The 22,140-nt window shown below is 47.1% G+C and overlaps 1 protein-coding gene across 1 annotated transcript in view; it reads left to right on the forward strand.

Annotated features, from left to right (window-relative positions):
• GGT5 (gamma-glutamyltransferase 5) overlaps nucleotides 1-22,140 on the forward strand; it is a 34,980-nt gene that overhangs the window by 11,565 nt on the left and 1,275 nt on the right. The window contains exons 2-11 of the mRNA XM_035098935.3: nucleotides 4,551-4,681; nucleotides 6,680-6,766; nucleotides 7,337-7,535; nucleotides 8,999-9,159; nucleotides 11,072-11,218; nucleotides 12,282-12,418; nucleotides 15,369-15,559; nucleotides 16,657-16,754; nucleotides 20,045-20,157; nucleotides 21,510-21,620. Coding sequence (XP_034954826.3) covers nucleotides 4,551-4,681; nucleotides 6,680-6,766; nucleotides 7,337-7,535; nucleotides 8,999-9,159; nucleotides 11,072-11,218; nucleotides 12,282-12,418; nucleotides 15,369-15,559; nucleotides 16,657-16,754; nucleotides 20,045-20,157; nucleotides 21,510-21,620 — 1,375 coding nt within the window. The remainder of the gene's footprint in view (nucleotides 1-4,550; nucleotides 4,682-6,679; nucleotides 6,767-7,336; nucleotides 7,536-8,998; nucleotides 9,160-11,071; nucleotides 11,219-12,281; nucleotides 12,419-15,368; nucleotides 15,560-16,656; nucleotides 16,755-20,044; nucleotides 20,158-21,509; nucleotides 21,621-22,140) is intronic.

Below are 22,140 nucleotides of genomic sequence, written 5' to 3' on the forward strand. Positions count from 1 at the left end.
ACAACACAGTAGTACCTTTTGGGAATTATAGGGGTAGAACTACCGGTACCTAAAGAGTACAGAAATTTATTCATGTATGCGACTACAGCAGCAGGAATGTTATTTGCCCCAGAATGGAAAGAAGAAGAAGTTCTGATGAAAGAAGAATGGAGACAAAAACTTATGGACTATGCAGAAATGGCAAAATTTGCCGGGAAAATAAGAAACCAAGTTAACAAACTTTTAATAAAAGAATGCAGATGGTTTATTGAATATTAACAAATAAGCTGTGAACAGATAAGAACATTGGCAGGATTATTGTAATAACCTGCAGTTTCATAAGAGTATATAATTAAAGTACAGTGGTACCTCTACTTATGAGCACCTCTGGTTATGTATCCTTCGGGATACACACAGGGCCGGTGCATCCATTTAGGCAGACTAGGCCATTGCCTAGGGCGCGAAAATGGAGGGGGCGCTGCCGAGCCTGCCCCGCAAAACCCCCGCGCCACCGCCGCCCTCCCAAGGCATGCACTCGTGCTGCTCCCGCCTATGGAGGGGACGCCGAGAGCTTCCCAGCAGCAGCGGCGCCCGCAGCGAGCAAGCGGCAGCGGTAGTGGCGGCAAGCGCCCGCAGCCGAAGCCTTCAGCTATGGGCGCTGCCGCCTGCCCGCTCGCTCGCTCGCTCGCCGAGGAGCCCCCAGTGTCCCCTCCACAGGCAGGAGGAGCGCAAGCCAAAAGGAGAGCTCAGCGCCCTCCCGCCCACGGAGGGGATGCTGTAAGCTCCCCAGCGGCTGCAGCGAGCAAGCGGCGGCAGTGCCCGCAGCTGAAGGCTTCAGCTATGGGAGCTGCTGCCGCCGCTGAGGAGCTCAAAGCGCCCCCTCCACAGGTGGGAGGGCGCCAAGCTCCCCCCTTGGCCCGCGCTCCTCCAGCCAATGGAGGGGGCGCAGGGGCATCAGCGGTGTGCGTGCGTGCGCCATGATGCATGTGCCCGGGGGGCGCCAGAAGGTGTTTTTGTCTAGGGTGCAAAAAACCCTAGCACTGCTCCTGGATACACACGTGTTATAAGAATTTGTTATCTGAAGAAGTGTGCATGCACACGAAAGCTCATACCAATGACAAACTTAGTTGGTCTCTAAGGTGCTACTGGAAGGAATTTTTTTATTTTGTTTTGACTACGGCAGACCAACACGGCTACCTACCTGTAAGAAGAATTTTAAGGTCTTAGATATATAATAAATGTTCATAAATGTACAAGGCAAACACGTACATAAATATATAAACCACGTCTGAAACAGTACAGGAAGACAGTCCTGAAACCATTTTGACTTCCAAGCTCACCAAATGTTTCTCTGCAAGGAGGGAGGAGGTGAAAATAACTTTCCCATTTTCTCAGGAAGTATTCAAGGAATATAAGCCATACCCTGAAAATAAGACATAGTGATAGGCGCAGCAGCAATGCCGGCCGCGGCAGGAGGAGGAAAAAAATAAGACATCCCTTGAAAATAAGCCATAGTGTGTTTTTTCGAGGAAAAAATAAATATAAGGCGTGTCTTATAATATGAGAAACATGGTACTAGCTGCTTTGCTTCTCAATATTCTCTGGTTGGCCTCTGTTATTTTCTCCTACCGATGGAGAACCTACAAAGGACTCTATAAGGGCAGATTTTGTTTACAACACACGCGACAAACCCGGAAGTATTTTCCCAGGTTTTGCCCCACGCGCTTGCGCAGAAGTGCTCTACTGCGCTGCGTGCATGCGCAGACACGCTCTACCACGCCGCGAGTATGCACAGAACAGGCACCTCCAGTTGCGAAAACCTAGGGATCCAACTGATGCTCTGGAACAGATCCCATCCGCAACCAGAGGTACCACTGTACAGGTAGATGAGTAAAAGAGTAAGTTAAGTTAATTTAGAATATGCAGAAAATGATAAGAATAAATCTAAGGAACCACAGAAAGAGAAGGAAGGAAGTTGAGTGTTGAAATGACTGTAAAACTATTAAAATGTATATAACTGAAAATCGAGAACTCATGTTCTCGAAGCTACGAACATGAGTTTGACCAAACTGCGGGAGGCAGTGGAAGACAGGAGTGCCTGGCGTGTTATGGTCCATGGGGTCACGAAGAGTCGGACACGACTAAACGACTAAACAACAACAACTGAAAATCATAAATTAAAAATTAAAAACAAAACAAAACACAGTTAGGCCTGTATTAAGAACCACAGTGGCCGCTTCTGAAACCTTAAAAGCAGACAGCCCACCTGGAGATTTCAGTCTAGCTGAACCAGCAGGCAATTGACCTCCCCATCCTACGGATGATGTATATGTATCTACCGTATGAAGCATTTGTCTTCATCACAGGCAAATGAAGGGTACCACGTCCAAGGAATCTACAGAGGAGAGGCACTTAGCAGTTGGCAGTATCTGTTTCCAAATAACATCCATCTTGGAGTTGTACTGGACAGCTCAATGAAGCGAGAAGGGGGAATTCCACACTAGGAAAGGGACTGAAACTAAAACTGCCAGTACCATAAAGCCCTAATTCAAAACTATGATGCAGCTGGAATAGTGCCTGCAGTTCTGGGGAAATCGCTTCGCAAAATAGATGGAAGAGTTGGAAAAGGTTCAGAAAAGGGCAAGGAAACTCCCACTTGAAGAAAAATTGCGACATTTGGGACTTTTCAGTTTGGAGGAAAGGCAGAGGTGACATGTCAGAGGTGTGCGAAATTATTCATTACTAGCTGTACCCAGCCACGCATTGCTCTGGCTCATCCCTGTGACTCCCCCCACCCCACCCCACCCCACCCTGTCCCGACCCATGACCCATCCCGATCCCTTCCTGCCCCAACCCCCAACCCAGGTGAGCCCCCACCTCCACTCCCTGTAAACCTGAGCTGAGGTGTTTTGGAGAGGAAAGCTTTTCTAGCTGCAGTGCCAGTGGAGTCACAGCTAGAGGGCGATGTTTTGCAACCTCTCCTGTTTTTCTGGTTTTTCAAAAAAGCACGTTTTTACCTGTGACAGGTGTGACATTTGTATAATCTAAGTTTATACAAACACTCCCGTATTGGATTGCAACGTTGTGTCAAAATTTCAACTCAATCGGTCAAGCAGTTTCGGAGCAAGCTGAGCACACACAACCTGGCATTTTACATTTTTATTTATATAGATTTATTTATAGTTTACCTTTCCTCCCAAAGGAGCCCGTTTTTTCCATGGTGTGGGAAAACAGATCCCTTCCACAAATTAACACTAGTGGGGGGGACGACATTCAGTGGGGGGATTCAGTTTTTGGACGTGGGGGTGGGGAGGTGACTGATTTGTTCTTGGTCTGTTTTAATTGTTTCCAGTGTGTGTTCACGGATATTTGGGGGGGATGTTTTTGATCATCTTCAGTTTTTCTTCTGTGAAATGGGTATTTTGTAGCACCCGTGACTGTTTCTTAGATATTCAAATGTACTCAAAATGGTTGGTGGAGCCCTTCTTCCTTCCTGGTTTTTACAGTGACACTGTGCCCCCCTACCCCCCCGACCAATCTCTTCTTTGTTCACCTTTTTTAATGAGAGCCATTCCCACCCCCACTCTTTAGAAGTGGTCGCCAAGACGATATAACACCAGTTCTGAAATACCTAAATTGGCTCCCAGTGCGTTCCGAGCACAATTCAAAGTGTTGGTGCTGAGCTTTAAATCCCTAAATGGCCTCGGCCCAGTATACCTGAAGGAGCGTCTCCACCCCCATCATTCAGCCTGGACACTGAGGTTCAGCTCTGAGGATCTTCTGGCAGGTCCCTCACTGCGAGAATTGAGGTTACAGGGAACCCAGCAGAGGGCCTTCTCGGTAGTGGCGCCTGCCCTGTGGAATGCCCTCCCACCAGATGTCAAGGATATAGACAACTATTTAACTTTTAGAAGACACCTTCTTTTTAATTAAAAAAATAATATTTTTTATTTGGTTTTACAAGCGTAAAGTTATAACAATACCAAAGGAATGTCCACACATTGAGATTTCTCTGAATCTCCCAACTTCCCTCCATCCCCTCCTTGGGTCTCATTGCAGACGTTTTCAACTGCATCGTATTTTGTGCTCTACGTTTTGTATCTGGTCCATATTGTCCATAGTGATTGTTACATTACTTTCTTAAAGTTCTTAAAGTTCTTTACTTTCTTAAACTTTACATTACTTTCTTAAAGTTCTTAAAGTTCTTTACTTTCTTAAACTTTACATTACTTTCTTAAAGTTCTTAAAGTCCTGCTAATGTTTTCATCTGCTTACAATGGTCTCCTAAATATATTATAATCACCCCACCCTTTCTTAAAGTTCTTGTCTTCTTGGTTCCTAAGCTTTCCGGTCATTTTTGCCATTGTATCGGGAATATTTTGATGTTTAATGTTTTTCCATTTTTTAATGTAAACCTCCCAGAGTGGCTGAGGAAACCCATCCAGATGGGCGAGTTATAAAAGATAAAATTGTTGTTGTTGTTGTTGTTGTTGTTGTTGTTGTTGTTGTTGTTGTTGTTGTTGTTTTTATGTGACATTTGAATGCCCCGCCCTCCTCTTTCTCCTGAACAGGGATATCTTGCAGCAAGGAGGCTCAGCCGTCGACGCCACCATCGCTGCCTTGATCTGCTCCGCTGTCCTGAACCCGCAGAGCATGGGCCTCGGGGGAGGGATAATCTTCACCATCTATAACGCATCCACAGGTAGGCACAGCCAGTGCACATCCCCAAACCAAGTCTGTTTCTCCATGAAGGATTAATTGGCGGAGGCATCCGAGCGGGTGGCAAAAGCGGCCCCTGTGGATCTTCAATTTCCAAACCAGCCCCTGGCCCCTGCTTTTCAAATCAGTAGGAACGAACGAGGTCTTTTGTGGCGAGCTGCATTTGCTTCATGCGCTGGACTGGAGAGGTCATGGCCGCAAGTGTGTGCAGCACAGGGGAAGGTGGCACCGTTGCTGGTGATCATCACAATCTCCCCTTCACATGCGCACAGGGCAGTGCTGAAACTGCAGATAATGGCCCCTTCTCCAAATCTCTGAGCAAAACGTGCTCCGAAACCCAACAAACTTCTCGGCTGTTGTGGGGGCGGGGCAGCTAGGATGTCCTGGGAAGCATGGGAGCCCCAATGAAGGACAAGAAAGTTCTGGACTTTGGGTTTATTGGGTCAGAGGCCCTTGGCTCTGATACAGCCCCCGACCCCGCCAGTCTCACAACCTTTCCCCCTGGGAAAACAGACTCAAGTTCCCCAAGGCAGTGGTTCCCAACAGGTGGTCCGGGGACCCCCAGGGGTCCGCGAGCTATGCCAGAGGGGTCCGCAAGATGCTATTAGAATAAAAAATATATTAAATATATTTCGTATGATAACAGATTTTTTGTTTTGGCCGCTTCCTGCATGAGCAGAGTCTAGCGCAAAACTAGAATTAGATAGAGGCAGTAGTTCTGCTGTATGCCGTTAGGTGGCGCTTTACAAACACTACTGTTTTGCAAAGAGGCAGCGCGCACATTCTACTAATGCTCTCCTCCCCAAGATGCTTTGCGCACGTCGGCTTCATTTGTGCGCTACTGCGCAGGTACCCTGTCTTCTCCATTCCCCTCCCTCCTCCCTGGCGTGCGCTGCCTCTTTGCAAAACAGTAGTGTTTGTAAACAAAGCGTTGTTTTTCGCGGAAGCTACAGTTCGTGTAGTTAAAAATGGACCGTTGGTTAAAAAGTGGTTCATCTCATTAAGAACTGAAAAATAAAACTAACTGTATACTGATGGAGTACTCTGTTGTAACTGTAAAAAAACGTATAAAATATAAAAAGACTCTTAGTTTGGCTCTCACTTTTTAATTTTAGGATTAGGAATTAATGGGGGTCCTTGTCACAATAGCGGCTCGATGAGGGGTCCTCGAGAAAATTTTGTTGAGAACCCCTGCCCCAAGGGATCAGAGTCTTAGCAAGCCCTTCCTGAGGAGTTTGGTCTTTCTCCAGCCTAGGGTCTTCTCTAGTAACATTAACTACAGATTATCGGTAGTGGCGCCCGCCCTGTGGAATGCCTTCCCATCAGATTTCAAGGAAATAAACTTTTAGAAGAGATCTGAAGGCAGTTCTGTACAGGAAGGTGTTTTAATGTTTGAGGTTTTATTGTGTTTTAATACTTGTTGAAAACTGCCCAGAATGGCTGGGGCAACCCAGTCAGATGGGCAGGATATAAAACAACAACAACAACAACAACAACAACAACAACAACAACAACAACAACAACAACAACAACAACAATTATTAATGTTTTCCTGAGTGCAGACAAGTCACAGCAATTGCTCTCTGCTGTGGTATTTGCCCTGTGTAAAGGCAGCAGGACTTTGCACTCTGTGTTGTAAGTTGACACCTTTTTTTAAAAAAAAATCACTAAAACAGGTCATTCTGGCGTTTTTGACATCCTTCTTTGGTATCCCTGCTGCACCAAACCAGTCACACGGGCCCTCCGTCGGGCCTGCGGTTCAGAGCACCAGGCAGGCTTGAGAGAGAATCCTGTCTGAAGCCCTGGAGAGCCATTGCTGCCAGTCAGCGCAGGCAGTACTGGGTTAGATGGATCAAGGGTCTGACTCTGAATAAGGCAGGTTCCTACGTAAATGGGACAGCCATGGCAGAAGCCAGTTTGCCTGAGGTCATTGGTCCCCTGTGAATCTTCACCTTGGCATTTGCCCCTTTGATTTCTCCAGGGAAAGTGGAGGTGCTCAATGCTCGCGAGAGGGCCCCGCAGAAGATCTCTGGCAATTTGTTGGCTGAGTGCAATAAGGGTTTTCCAGGTAAGAAGAGTCCTTGTATATAAAGAAGGTTGAGGGGAGGAGGGTTGTGAGGGAGGGGCAGCTCCCCCCCCTGCTCACAGGTGACAACTGAGTCATTCCCTCGAAGAGGAGAAGGATCCTTTTAAGAGAAGTGTTAAGGCCCCCACCCCATTTCTGCTCAATGGCCCTTGTGCTACAAGACCACAAGGTTTCCTGACCAAGGGATAGCTCAGTTGGTAGACCATGAGACTCTTAATCTCAAGGTTGTGGGTTCAAGCCCCACATTGGGCAAAATATTCCTGCATTGCAGGGGATTTGACTAGATGATGCTTAGGGTCCCTTCCAGCTCTACAATTCTATGATTCTATGATGCCAAGCTGTCATCAGCAAGCATAAGGACTAGCTCCTCCTGCTTTGAAGCACAACTGAGTTCCCCAGGTTTTCCTTACAGGCTGGCAAGGAGTTGAGCCACAGTTCTATTTGGAGGCAGAGAATTGTCTCCCATTTGATAACGGCGGTGAGGAGGAAGGCGCCTAGAAATGGAATCTTTGTGGGGAAGCTGTAAAATGACGCATCCGGCTTGCTTCATAGTAGGGTCTCGGTGGATTGCTGTCCCCGGGGAACTGCGTGGTTACGAAGAAGCCCACAAACGGTACGGCAAATTGCCCTGGAAGACCCTGTTTGAGCCCACCATCAAGCTCCTTGACCCTGGAATCCGGATCCCCGAGGTGGTGGGTCGGTTTCTCAGCCACCCCATGATACAGCCGCATCTGAACAAAACGTCCTTAAGGTACGAGAAACCTGCACAAAGTCAGATCACACCTGTGGGATAGAAATGCATAAGATCGAGCCTATCTAGTTCAGCATCCTGTTCTTTCAGTGGCCAGCCAGGTGCCTGCGGGAAGCCCCCCCCCCAATCAGGAGCCAGCCCTGTCCCCCTGGATCCTTGATTTCAGAACTGTTGGCAAATGGGGACAATGAGAGTCTCTTGCTGGCAAAGTCTTCAGCACAAAGGACAGCAGCCCTGGGCTCCAACCTCTCCCTCCTATAGGGGCTTCTCACTGGGGTCCTTGATTCCGAAAGGAGGGGAGGAAGTCAAAGTGAACAGCAGCCCAAAGCTTCTTTGATAGCTCCCAGAGGGGAGAAGGCCCCCGAAGAGCCCTTGGCCAAGGTTTTGGGCATTGTGAAGGGCAGCCAGTGGGGGAAGCCAATGCTGAAGGTGATTCCAGCAGCCTCGGTGGCCTTTGAAACACACCTCACATTAGACCAGGAAGTGGATATATATATATATATCTCCCATCAAAAGTTAGTCCTAGTGTCCTACTGAACTGAATAAGCAAGTTGCATTGAGACTGACAATCTGCCTCGATACCCCTGCAGTGTAGAACAATACAAATGTGGCCTTAGAGGTGGTGGTCAGGAAATCGTCAGAGCAAGAAAGCTAAATTGGAAGTTAAATCACCCCAGGCTTAAGGGCTATGGAGCCCCACCTTTTTTGCCCTCACTCACAGCTGGTTATGTAGCCTTATTGGCTTAATAATGGTTCCTTAAGTTGCGCCCAGGCAGGGACAGAGACAGTCAATAACGACACCGAGGGTTGAATTCAGAGAAAGAGTTTAATCTCTATATAGAGAGACTCTTGGTGATCCGTATTTTCACGACAAGAGTAAAGAAAAACAATTTTGCAAAGATTCTTATACACTTCTTGGGCTCCTTCTCCCCCCTCCTCAGGAATCCGCTCTGTAAGAGTGCGCACGCAAGAGGGTCATAGGTTACAAATACATATAAGGAAGATCCTGTCCTTCTCATAAACACACGCTGACTCAGCAATGCTACCCCGGTGCCAGCCTCAAGCAGCCTTGAGTATGGGGGCTTGAGTTCCTGTCTATCTGGTCTTGTGCCTGATATTTGCATCATCTCCTGGTATAGACCTTGAGCATCTCCTGATGCTCCTTGTGCTTTCTGGCAAGGCCATCTTGTCTAGCTGTTGAATGTTTTCATTACACTTTGACACAGAGGCAAAGAGAAAAGCATTTTAAGGAAAAAAGCATTTTAGAAATATGGGGGGCTAAGCCACCCAATCAGAATTATACAATGCAGGCAATGCAAACTATAGGATCAGATTTAGCTCAATAATACAATTAGCAAATCTCTCTCCTCCAGTTATATTTGGGTCTTAGCAGCCATTCCTGCTGCAGCCTCTGCTCTTCGAATCCAGGGTCAGAAACTGATGGTGGTCACTCTCTCTTCCAGAAAACTTTTTTACAACAAGCAGGGAGCCGCCCTGGGAGCTGGAGACCTCCTTCGATGGCCAGCCCTGGTGGAGACCCTGAGGGCTGTGGCAGAAAATGGAGCTGATGAGTTTTACCAGGGAACCACAGCAGAGAAGTTGGTGCAGGACATAGCGAAAGAAGGTGACCAGTCGTCATCATCATCATCATCATCATTTATGATTTTCAGTTTTATACATTTCAATAATTTTATAATCATTTTAACATTTCAAAACTCGACGTCCTCACCCCTCTTTCTGCGGTTCATTAAATTTATTTTTAAATATTTTCTGCATATCCAAATTAACTTAATTTGCTCATTTATTCAACTACTTTATATATATATACTTTTATAAAACTGCAGGTTATTACAATAATTCTTATCTATTTGCAGTTTATTTGTAAATATTCAACAAACCATTTCTATCTTTTTATAAAAAGTTTGTTACCTTGATTTCTTATTTTTCTGGCAAGTTTCGCCATTTCTGCATATTCCGTAGGTTTTTGTATCCATTCTTCTTTCGCTGGGACTTCTTCATCTTTCCATTATTGAGCAAATGGCATCCTTGCCACCTTAGTCGGCTACATTAATAAATTTCTATACAGTTTGGGTAGTTCTGTACCTACAATTCCCAAAAAGAAGAAGAAGGTGACCAGTCTTTACTCCCTGTCCGTCATGGGCAGAGTTTGGGTCTGACTTGTGGTCGCTCAGATGTAGACCCTGCTTATGGGGCTGTTCTAGTGTTATGGCTTGTGGGACGCAGCGAGAAGTTGACTCCGCTTCCTGAACCGCCATTTTGTGCCGGGTTCAAGACAGGAGACCTGGGGGGTGGGGGCTCTCAGAGAACAAAGTTGATGCCAACCCTGGACATAAGACCATAAGATGACCCTGCTGGATCATGCCAATGGCCAATCCAGTCCAGCATCCTGTTTTCACTGTGGCCAACCAGAACAAGAGCCCTCTCCTCTGTTGTGGTTCCCGTAACCGGCATTCAGAAGTGTCTAATACTTTTTCAAAGCCATCCAGATTGGTGGTTATCACTGCCTCCCGTGGGATTGAGTTCCATTGTGAATGCACTGCATGGAAAATGATTCCTATCTATCTATATCTATCTATCTATCTATCTATCTATCTATCTATCCATCTATCCTATAATTTTTTTATTAAATTTCTTATTTTACAATTTAAAATACTCATTTCACATCCTTAATATATCAATGACATCCCTTCTTCTCTTTCCATGGTTCATTTTACATTTCACAAATCCCTGCATAGCCATAAAAACTTGCTTGCACTGTTGATAACACTTAATGCTGCCAGCATTTTCAGCTGTTCAGTTATTTCCCATATATTCAATAAACGTTTTCCAATCTTCTTTAAACGTATGTTCTTCATGTTCTCTTATATTCTATATGTTAAGTCTGCTACGTAGTTGTGCATATTCTGTCAACTTAAGTTGCCATTCTTCCTTAGTTGGGACCTTACTTGTTTTCCATTTTGGAACAGTTTTGGTAACAAAAACAGGCCATAGTGGTAGCATACATAAATAACCTTTTTTTTTGACACCTGGGAATTTCAGTCTGAAATTATCCCCAACAGAAAGGACTCTGGGTTTTTTCCTTTTCTTTATCTGCCCTGCTGAGAAGGGTTCAAGCAGATTTTCCAATACCTTGGAAAACATTAGTGATTCCGCAGCAGCCTAATCAGAATTTGGTGCCCCTGTTCCCTTTTCCAGATCTGTCCCAGCCGTTGCTTTGCCGCCTCGCCCTTGCACGTGACAGTTGTAGGCTGTTTCCCCCTCCCCACTCCTTCCTTCCATTGTCCCCTTCCTCTCCTGTGATGGCAGCTGTCAGGGCAGGAGTCCCAACTCTCTTTGCTGTGCAAGCCTCCCCCTCCCCACTCCTTGAGAAGGAACCACATTCCCTCCTTAGTGCCAGGGGTCACTAAGACTTCCTGCAAGCAGTTCCTCTCATTTGCGCTCGGGATTTGAGCTATTTTCTGCCCCTGCCTCAGCTCAGATAAGGCCTGACGCATCTTCCTCCCCTTGTTTTCCAGGCAGCATCTTGTCCCTGGACGACCTCAGGGATTACCGAGTAGAAGTGGTGAGCCCTGTGAACATCTCCCTGGGTGAATACACTGTGTACTCTGCCCCGCGTCCTGCAGCGGGGCCCATTCTCCTATTTATCCTCAATGTCCTCAAAGGTAAAGGAGGGGTCCATTTGGTTCACTGCGTATCAGGGATGGGGAGATTCTGGTCCTGTGGTGCTGCTGGTGTGGGTGAAAAAGGGAAGAGTGGCAGACACCTCCCCCCAACACTGTGGACCAGGAGAAGAGGAGGCCCCTGGCCACTTCCTTCAGTAATTCTCATTTGGCAGCTTCAATCTGATGCCCTTTCAACCTCCTTTAGCCTCGGGCAATGATCCATCAGTTGTATTTTATCTGCACAATCTGAATTTCAGGAACCAAAATGCCTTTTCTGTGCAGTCTGAGCAGGAGCAGTGAATGAGGTTATATTTACTTGTTGTAGCTTACCCCAACCCCCACTGCTGTGCTCTCCATTGTGAAGAATCTTCTTATGAATGGTCCGTGTCACCATTAAGATAAAGAGGTCAGAATAGGCCAATAGATATGTGAACTGTTCCCTGGATCAAGTGCCTTTTCTTTAAGTTCTCAAGAGTTCTTAACCTAGCTCAAAGTTGTCATCTGAACTAGCCAGACGTTTAACCAAGAATCAATGTGAAGTATAGGTGGGTTCGTACGAGGCAAGACACAGCCATTACAGCAAGAACCTTTATTGAACTACGTAACTGGGAAACAGAGGCAAAGCAACTGCTTATATACATTTCTGAAAGCCTGGGCCACTCCCACTCTCAACGTGATTGGCTGTCTAAACTTCCAAAATGCAAATCACGACTCAGAGTTCAAGGGCCAATGGCAGAGGCCCAAATCCTGAAATATTCTGTGTTTCGAATCTGAACACAGGAGCTCAGAATCCTTAGTCCAGACTCGAGCTCAGGCAAACGCAGACCACTGAATACGTAACACAATCACAGCCAAGTCAATCCTTTGAAAGATAAGACTTGCCCCTAAATGGCAACTAGACATTCTGTTTTGGCAATTGTAGCCTTGATTTAAGGAGCCATTTGGTGCCTAGAGTTTCTAACACAGCCAAGGGTCATTCCCTGGGTCTCAGAAGAGCGCCGCAGAGTCTTTTCTGCTCTTCCTTCGGCCTGGGTGCTCAGAGCTAGCTCTTCTTGTCTTCCAGGTTTCAACTTCACCAAAGATTCCATGAGCACACTTAGCCAGAGTGCTGAGACGTACCACTACATCGCAGAAGCTCTGAAGTTTGCCAATGGCCAGAGAGTAAAAGTGGATCACCCAGCTTTTTCCCAAACTGGAGAGGTGTGTGATCTGGGAGCCTGTCGTTCTTCATCCTTGTTAAAAGCTTTGTTGCCTTATTTTTTGAAGGAAAAAAAAACTATAGTGCCCCCCCTCCAATGGTTCCAAATAATCATTTAAAAATATATATGTACTAGTGTCATTCAGCCCGTTCAGTAAACGGAATTTACCAGAACTCAGTAATGGCACCTCTCAGGTGGGCTGCATCGCCATTGTAAAAGAACAAGGAAAGAGTTCATGGAGAGTTCTGGCACATCTTATCACTGGATAAGAATGTAAGGAACTCTAGAGCTTCATGCCACCGCCCTCATCTAGCATGATTAAATGAGTCTTTTCATGCTTCCAAAATACAAGGTTTGGTTTTGTCTGGTCCGCAAGGGGAGGGAGTTTTGCAAATTCGGACAGAGTTGAGGGGCAGCCGCTGTGGAGAGAAGACAAGAGGGGGAAACTCTCTTCCTTGCTCATAATTGCAGAGCTGTGCAGGCAGCTGACGCCTCAGCATTCTGTCATCATGAAGCCCAAATATTCTAGTTATCATAAAATTGAGATCAAGCAGGTACCTTCACTGTACTCTTTTTGGCACCTGCTAAAAATGTTCTTGTTTAGGTGAGCCTACCCACAGGCTTAGAAAGTTGAGGTAATGTTAACTTGTTTTAGCATCTTAACTTTACAATCAAGCGGTGTGTACGTACAGTACAGTGGTACCTTGGTTTATGAACACAATTGGTTCCGGAAGTCTGTTCATAAACTGAAGCATTCATAAACTGAAGCGAACTTTCCAATTGAAAGTAATGGAAAGTGGATTAATCCGTTCCAGACTGTCCGCAGAGTAACCGTTCATAAACTGAAGCGAACTTTTCCATTGAAAGTAATGGAAAGTGGATTAATCCGTTCCAGACGGGTCCGTGAAGTACTTAAACTGAAGCGTTCATAAACTGAAACATGGGTGTAATTGGTTCCGGAAGTCTGTTCATAAACTGAAGCGTTCATAAACTGAAGCGAACTTTCCCATTAAAAGTAATGGAAAGTGAATTAATCCGTTCCAGATGGGTCCGCGGCGTTCATAAACCGAAAATTCATAAACCGAGGTGTTCATAAACTGAGGTTCCACTGTATATATAATAATAGAATCAAGAAATTTTTTCCTATCAGCAATTCAATTTCACAATCTGATTTCTGATATAGAATAGCCGAGTGACAGCAATTCAAGATTTTTAAAAAAAACTCTTTTCAAGATTTTTTTTTTAAACTCTTGTTTCCAAACAGGGTGAGGATGCTTTTGCTTTTGGTCAGACCAGTTGGGTCCCAAAGTGAATGGTAGTATCACCTGGGGGGGCAGTGGGGTTACCTGAGGGGGGGCTAAGAGGGAAGGGGGTGGCAGTGGGGCGCTGGAGGTGTAAATGACTATCAGATTTTGAAAAGCTGGTATCAATGGATCAAGTGAATCCGTTTTGTTGAACAAATTAATTAGTGTTAACTGGATTTTGAACAAATGTGCAATTAACTGTTCCTGTTTAGAACTTCACCTTCCTTAGTGGGTCGTGCAAACCTCTATCCTGAATAGTGCTTTTTATGGGGTGGTGCAGTGGTTTTCAACCAGAGTGTCATGGCACCCTGGGGTGCCTTGAATGATGGTCGGGATACCATGGGCAACCCTGGCCTCTGTTGCTCTCTCCTTCCCTCCTTCCTCTGATGCCCTATCACAGGGGTGTCCAACTTATAGTGTGAGTAGATCACAGTTTGGGACTGTGATCTACTCACACTATAAATCAACTGGCAGTGATCTGCCCATTGGATTGGCCAAAGTTGTTGAGCTTTTTTTAGGGAGCAAGAGTTGTTGAGCTTTATTATTATTATTATTATTATTATTATTATTATTATTATTATTATTTTGGGTCAGAGGGTCGACCAGGGACACCCCACGATCAACCTGTAGATCGTGATCCACCTGTTGGCCAGCCCTGCCCTATCGCATCTCTGCCTCCCAAAGGCTTGCACAGCTGTTTGTTGCAGCAGTAGCTACCAGCAGGACTCCCAAGGAGAGGGGAGAGGAGAGGAGGCCGAGGAAACACTCCACAAGGGAGGGTGTTTGCAAAAAAGGTGAGAGCCTGCCAGCTAGGCAGGCAAGAGGTGACATTACTGGGCTCCTGAGCCCCACAGGGGTGCCACAGAAAGAATGTAGTTAAGGGAGCTGTGGACTGGAAAAGGTTGAAAACCTATGGGATAGGGCAGGCACGTCCAACAGGTAGATCGTGATCTACCGGTAGATCACTGGACATCTGTGGTAGATCACTGGCTCCCCCCCAAAGAAGCTCAACAACCTTTGCTCCCCTAGAAAAAGCTCAACATGTGTGCCCTGCACCCCCCAAAACGGGGCCATCCTCAGTCCTAAAAAAAGCCCAAGAACTTTGACCAGAACCCCCAAAACCAGGGCTTTCTTTCCTAAAGAAAAAAAAATCAACAACTTTGACCTGAACCCCCCAAAAGGGGTAGATCACTGCCAGTTTTTAACTCTGTGAGTAGATCGCAGTGTCTTGGGAGTTGGCCACCCCTCGGATAGGGCATAGGGCAGGCATCCCCAAACTTCGGCCCTCCAGATGTTTTGGACTACAATTCCCATCTTCCCCGACCACTGGTCCTGCTAGCTAGGGATCATGGGAGTTGTAGGCCAAAACATCTGGAGGGCCGCAGTTTGGGGATGCCTGGCATAGGGTGTTGGGGATGAGTTTATGGAAGATAGGGGGCAATGGGCTGAAAAAGTTTGGGAGCCAGTGGGCGAGGCAGGTAGATGGCTGCCCTCTGCAGCTGAAGATAAGCACTGCAAGACGTTGCTTCCTGCAATTTACATTCCTATCCCACTGAGCCCAGCTTTGACTTTTCCAGAAGGCACCATTACCCCTTTGCGGCTGAGGTTATCGCAACCTGCCTCACTGAGATGTGCTGTGTTCTTTAGGGTGTCTTGAGCCAGCTGATCTCGGACTCCTTTGCTAGCCACGTCAGGCAGCGGATCGATGAGCGGGGAGACCACCCAGCATCCCACTATGACTCTGCCCAGGTGGGAACCACCCCGTTTGGCACCTCCCACGTTTCCGTCCTGGCTGAAGACGGGAGCGCCGTATCAGCCACCAGCACGATTAACTACCCGTAAGTTGGGAGCAGATGAGTCGCAAAGGCAGGACAGAAGCTTTATTGCAATAATTTTATGCATTGGGAGTTTGCCCAGCTGAAACTCTGGAGAGCCATTGCTGCCAGCCAGTGCAGAAAATATGGAGCTAGATGGAACAACGGTTTGACTCTGTGCTTCCTATTTAAATCAGACCTTAATTCAGAACCACCTGGTTGGCCACTGTAAAAAGAAGATGCTAGACCAGGCATCCCCAAACTTTGGCCCTCCAGATGTTTTGGACTACAATTCCCATCTTCCCCGACCACTGGTCCTGTTAGCTAGGGATCATGGGAGTTGTAGGCCAAAACATCTGGAGGGCCACAGTTTGGGGGTGCCTGTGCTAGACTATATGAGCGTGGCCAGGATTTTGTTGGGGGGGAGGATTTTTTAAGGGGGCAGAACCTTAAATTTGTATTGATTTTGATTGATATAGGGGGCAGCCCCCCCTTGCTTACGCCCATGCTGGACTAGATGGGCCTTTGGCTTGATCCTTCAGGCAAGCTCTCCATGTGCCCTGAGGACTAGAATCTTGTTTTAATTTTAGGGGAAGGGCCATAGCTCAGTGGCAGAGTGTTTGCACAAAAAGGCCCCAGGTCCAATCCCCAGCCATATTTCCAGGCAGGGCTGGGGAGAGACCCCCTGCCTGAAATGCTGAATAACCATTGCTGCCGGTCGGTGTTGGGAATATGGAGTTAGATGGACCAATGGTTTGACTCAAAATAAGGCCCCGTCCTATGTTCTAACTGCCGGACTGTGGGAGGCAGAGAGCGGGACACCTTCGCCATGGTTCCAGGCCCTCTTGCAGGGATAGAGGTTTTGCTGTTTTAATTCCTACCGAAGGATAATAAATCCCATCTGCTCACTTCCACTGCAAAGGCACACTTGAAGGACGACATCCCTGCTCTGGGCTGGCCACACAGAAGTTGCTTAACCCTCTCCTTCCCTGCCACCTGTTTGCGTCTCCTGTTCTGGCCACCGCCACCCTGCCGGGGGGGGGGGTAAATAAAAGCAGGTAGGGAGGAGAACTGCGTCCCTTCTGATGATGTCCTCAAACCTCTGCTCTCCCCTTGCTCAGGTTTGGTGCCATGGTGTATTCGCCACAGACTGGGATCATCTTAAACAATGAACTCGCTGACTTTTGCATGAAGCAGTCGAGTGGCAGGATCTCGCCAGGTGAGCTCTACCTCCACAGGGAAAGCCCATCGCAAGCACAAATGCTGGGCAGGAGGGGATGGAGGGATGGATGGATGGATGGATGGATGGATGGATGGATGGTAGAAGAGTCCCAAAGGGGGTTGATGTGATTCCGGGACACCTCTCACCCATACCCTGAAGAAAGAGGAGCTCAAATTGGCTGCGGGTCTTCTTTCAGCTCATTAACATAAAGGTGCAAAGATTTCTCTCCAACAATAATGAGAGAGAGAGAGAGAGAGAGAGAGAAATAATTATTGGGAATTATAGGGACAGAACTACCAAAATTGTATAGAAACTTATTCATGTATGCAACTAAAGCGGCAAAAATGCCACTTGCCCAAAAATGGAAAGAAGAAGTTCCAGCAAAGGAAGAATGGATACAAAATCTTATGGAATATGCAGAAATGGCGGAACTTACCAGGAGAATAAGAAATCAAGATAGCAAACTTTTTTAAATGAAAGAATGGAAATGGCTTGTTGGATACTTACAGATAAATTGTAGTTACAGGTAGGTAGCCGTGTTGGTCTGGTATAGTCGAAACAAAATTTAAAAAATCCCTTCCAGTAGCACCTTAGAGACCAACTAAGTTTGTCATTGGTATGAGCTTTCGTGTGCATGCACACCTCTTCAGATACACTGAAACAGAAGTCAACAGATCGCCACATATAGTGAGAGAGTGGGGAGGGGCACCACTCAGAAGGGTGGTGGAAAACCGGACTGTTTATGACTGCATTTGGTCTTACAGGAAGAATTTATGCCTGTTTACTACTGCAATTGGTTCCACAGGAAAAGCAAGGGGTGAGATGGCTAAAGATAGCATTATCCTATATAATAAAGTCCCTGTGTCTCTGCGTCCAAGTTTTCCCGTGTGTCCCTGGGTTACTGCGCATGGGCCCCAGGGACACAGGGATTGGACAGAGAGACAGGACGCACACACACACACACACACACACACACACACATGCTCCCCCCCCCTGCCAACCGCCGCTCGCCCTCACACTCCCCTCTCTCATTGCCACCCGGCTCAGGTGCAGGCGGCGGCCGGATCCGCTTGAGCTTCTCCCTCCCTTCCCAGCCCTCAGGGCTACCTTTCATGAGAGGGCAGAGAGAGCGCTGAAAGCCGCGGAAGCGTGTGGAGGGGGACGTCCGCTTCCTACAAAAGGGCCTGGTTGCGAACGGAGCCTCGGGGACTGCAGTCCTCCCTCCCTCCCCCCATCCTCCATACTTCCCCCGTCGTCCTCTTCTTCTTCCTCCTCCCACCGACTGCATGCTTCCCCCACCAAGGATCGCTAAGGATCGCGGCGGCGGCGATGGCACGCCTGGCGGCCGCGGGACAACCATTCACTGGAGCGCAGCCGCTGGCAACATCAGAGAGCGCCGCAGCGCCGGCGGCCCCGCCAGCAAGCCCGGGGAGGAAGCAGCCGTGCTCCCTCCCAGCTCCTGCCGAGCTGGAAGGGAGCGTGGCTGCTTCCGCCCCGGACTTGCTGGCGGGGCCGCCGGCGCTGCGGCACTCTCTGTTGTTGCCAGCGGCCGCGCTCCTGGGCACCTGCCCTCGCCCTCCCTCCATCCCGCGGTCGCCAGGTGCGCCGACGACGCTGCCGCGCTCCTTGGGAGCGCGGCAGGAGCTGGGAGAGAGCACAGCTGCTTCCACCCCGGGCTTCCTGGCGGGGCCGCCGGTGCTGCAGCGCTCTGTTGTTGCCAGTGGCCGCGCTGCGGGAGCCGGCGGCAGAGGCCTCTTCCTTCTCCTCAGGGATTCCCCTCTGTTCCCGCCCGGCTAGCTTCGAGCTCCGTCCCATGCCGGCGCTGCATGAATTCCACTAGTCATCTTTATTTAGACCAGATTTCTCCATGGTTTTAAGTTTGGTGATAAACTGCAGTTCAGCAACTTCTTTTTCCAGTCTATTTCTGAAATTCTTTTGTAAGAAGACAGCTACTTTGAGATCTTGTGTAGAATGTCCTGGGAGATTGAAGTGTTCTCCTACTGGTTTCTCTATCTTGTGATTCCTGATGTCAGATTTATGTCCATTTATCCTTTGGCGTAGGGTTTGGCCTATTTGTCCAATATAGAGAGCTGAAGGGCACTGTTGGCATTTGATGGCATACACAATGTTAGAAGATGAGCAATTAAATAGTCCTGAGATGGTATGTTTGATGCTGTTGGGGCCAGTAATGGTGTTGTCCGAGTGTATGCGGCAGCAAAGTTGACATCTGGGTTTATTGCAGGCTCTGGTACCAGTGTCCATGTTAAGTCTGGTGGTTGTACTATTTTGGGTGAGGAGTTGTTTAAGATTGGGTGGCTGTCTGTAGGAAATGAAAGGTCTTCCTCCCAGAGTTTGAGAAATAGAACTGTCTTTGTCTAGGAGAGGTTGTAGATCTCTGATGATGTGTTGTACTGTTTTAACTTGGGAGCTGTATGTGATTACTAGTGGTGTTCTGTTATTTTCTTTTTTGCGTCTGTCTTGCAGCAGGTTCTCTCTGGGTATCAGTCTGGCTGTGTTGATCTGTTGTTTAACTTCATTGGGCGGATATTTTAGTTCTAAAAAGGTTTGCTGTAGATCTCTTAGGTGAACAGATAAAAACACTGGCAGGATTATTGTAATAACCTGCAGTCACATAAGAGTATATACCACATAAGAGTATATATTTAAAGAAGATAAGTAAATGAGTTGTTCTTTAGTCGTTTAGTCGTGTCCGACTCTTCGTGACCCCATGGACCAGAGCACGCCAGGCACTCCTGTCCTGCACCGGCTCCCGCAGTTTGGTCAAACCCATGTTCGTAACTTCGAGAACACTGTCCAACCATCTCGTCCTCTGTCGTCCCCTTCTTCTAGTGCCCTCCATCTTTCCCAACATCAGGGTCTTTTCCAAGGATTCTTCTCTTCTCATGAGGTGGCCAAAGTATTGGAGCCTCAGCTTCACGATCTGTCCTTCCAGTGAGCACTCAGGGCTGATTTCCTTCAGAATGGATAGGTTTGATCTTTTTGCATGGGACTCTCAAGAGTAAGTTAAGTTAATTTGGATATGCAGAAGATATCAAAAATAAATTTAAGGAACCGCAGAAAGAGGGGGAAGGAAGTCAAGTTTTGAAAAGTTAAAACGATGGTAAAAAATCAGCGAAATGTATATATCTGAAAAGCATAAATAAAATTCAAAAAGAGAGAGAGAAATAATAATATCCAAATGCACAAGGTGAGGTTTTTACTCTCCGTTTTAGAAGTGACCATACAGGTTGCTCACCCTCCATTTCTTGCTGCCCCCCCACCTATAGGAGAGATGCCCCCTTCTTCCATGACACCATCCATCCTCATTTCCCGTGATGGGCAGTCAAAGCTGGTGGTCGGAGGGTCAGGCGGGCAACTTATCATCCCTGCTGTTGTGCTGGTAAGTTGACAAAAACACTGGATTCTTGGTTTGAGCCTGGAAAGCTGAAGCTGCACTTCACAGTTAACGCCCGTGAAATCTGTCCTTTTGCTTTGTAATTTGCCCTGGGGAAAATAGCTTAAGTTTTGTTTTATAATAAGCATAAAGAAGAAAAAAGAAAAAAATACAAAAGAAATAAACAATCATAATCTCACACCTTCTTCCACCCCCCCCCATGAGTCCCCTCCTGCCACAAGAAAGACCCACGCTGAGCAAATAGTCGAAGGTGGTTCATTTTAGTGGCTGGGTTTCTCCCCTACCCTTCCTCCCCTCCCCAACGCCCACCCCTGCCACCAGTGGGCCCCAGAGTAACAGGGGAAGACAGAGCCGGGTGTCTGCCCAGCCAACATTCCATACTCTTATCATATTATAAGAACAAAGAAAAAAAAGAGAGAAAAAACAGAAAAAGTTAGAAAATAAAATCCCTACCCCCCCACCCAAAACCCACAAAAAAGAAACCAAGAAGAGCGTAAAAAAGAAAAAAAGAAGGAAAAAAGAAAAAATACAATAATTTTTCATTATCCATAACATTGTTTTTAGGGGCTTCCCCAATCTCCCCCTTCTCCGATTTTCATTTTTCTAAATCATCTTAACAGTTTCATTTCTCCATATCTCCAATCATCTTTACCAATTATTCTAACCTTAATTAAAAATGATAATTCCTTTCAATTCATCATACAATTTCTAAATTTCACTTTTATCACTTTCATAAAAATCTTACTCTAATATTATCACCAACTATTTTTCTACCCTAGCCTATTTTACCCCTCACTAGACTTTTCTTGATTTTTAAATCTTTATTTCATATCCCAATTCTAATTTATAATATAATTATTCTCCAGCTGCCCTGCCCTGCCCTCCCCGTTACCCAACACCCCCTCCCTCCAGCGAAATCTAGTTCACAGTCCTGTTTCAATCCTGTTAAACCATTTTAACAATCTCATTTACATTCTCTCTTCATCCCACCCCTTTTTTCCCATATAAGTTTTGTTTTCAAAAGGTAGACTGCCTCTGGACATGGAGGCTTGATTGAACTCTCGTGGTCAGCACCTGTTGCTATTTATTTATTTATTTGTTTGTTTGTTTACTGCATTTATAACGCACCCTTTTCTCCAAGGAGCTGAAGGTGGCATACATGGTTCCCCCTCCCAGGTCATTTTATCCTCACTACAACCCAGTGACGTCAGTTGGGCTGAGAGAGGCAGTTACTGTCCCAAGGTCACCCTAGTGAGCTTCATGGCCGAGTCGGCATTTGAACCCTGGCCTCTTTAGACGTGAACATGTCTAAAGCCAGGCTTCTCCTTCTCTTGCAGACCATCGCTAACAAGCTGTGGTTTGGGTACGATGTGGACGAAGCTGTCAAGGCACCAATTCTCTGCACGAACGGGACTAACGGAATTGAAGTAGAAAAGGCATTTGACAAGGTGAGATGTGTGCGCAGCTCTCTGGGGTCTCAAGGGGGAGCCATGAGACAGAGGCTCCTGGAACCAGGAATGCCACCAACATGTCCCAGAAGAAAACTGACAGGCAGGTCTTTAGGGGCTGTGATCTCACAAGAGAGCAAGCCCCCCCCCCCGAAATGGGGCGTCCCTATTAAATCGGGACAGTTGAGGGGTATGTCAGTGATTGCCACAAGTCCTGCAGCCTACAAAACATAAAGCGACAGCCCTGTGCCGGTTTTTAGCCCTGTGCTGCGGACTACAACTCCCATCAGCCCCAGCAAGCACAACCGGGCTCTCATCATACCGTATGACCTTTCTGGCTGGGGCTGATGGGAGTTCTAGCTCCTGGGGGAGCCTGCTGTGCAGGTCCCAGGTTCAATCCCCAACGGCAGCATTTCCAGGAAAGGTTGGGAATGGCCCCTGGGCATGAAATCTTGGGAGAGTCACTGCTGCCAGTTGGCAGCAACAATACTGAGCTAGACAGAGCAATAATTCAGCTTTG

The sequence above is a fragment of the Zootoca vivipara genome, chromosome 16, assembly GCF_965207765.1.
Source record: "Zootoca vivipara chromosome 16, rZooViv2.hap1.1, whole genome shotgun sequence".
Classification (NCBI taxonomy): Eukaryota; Metazoa; Chordata; class Lepidosauria; order Squamata; family Lacertidae; genus Zootoca; species Zootoca vivipara.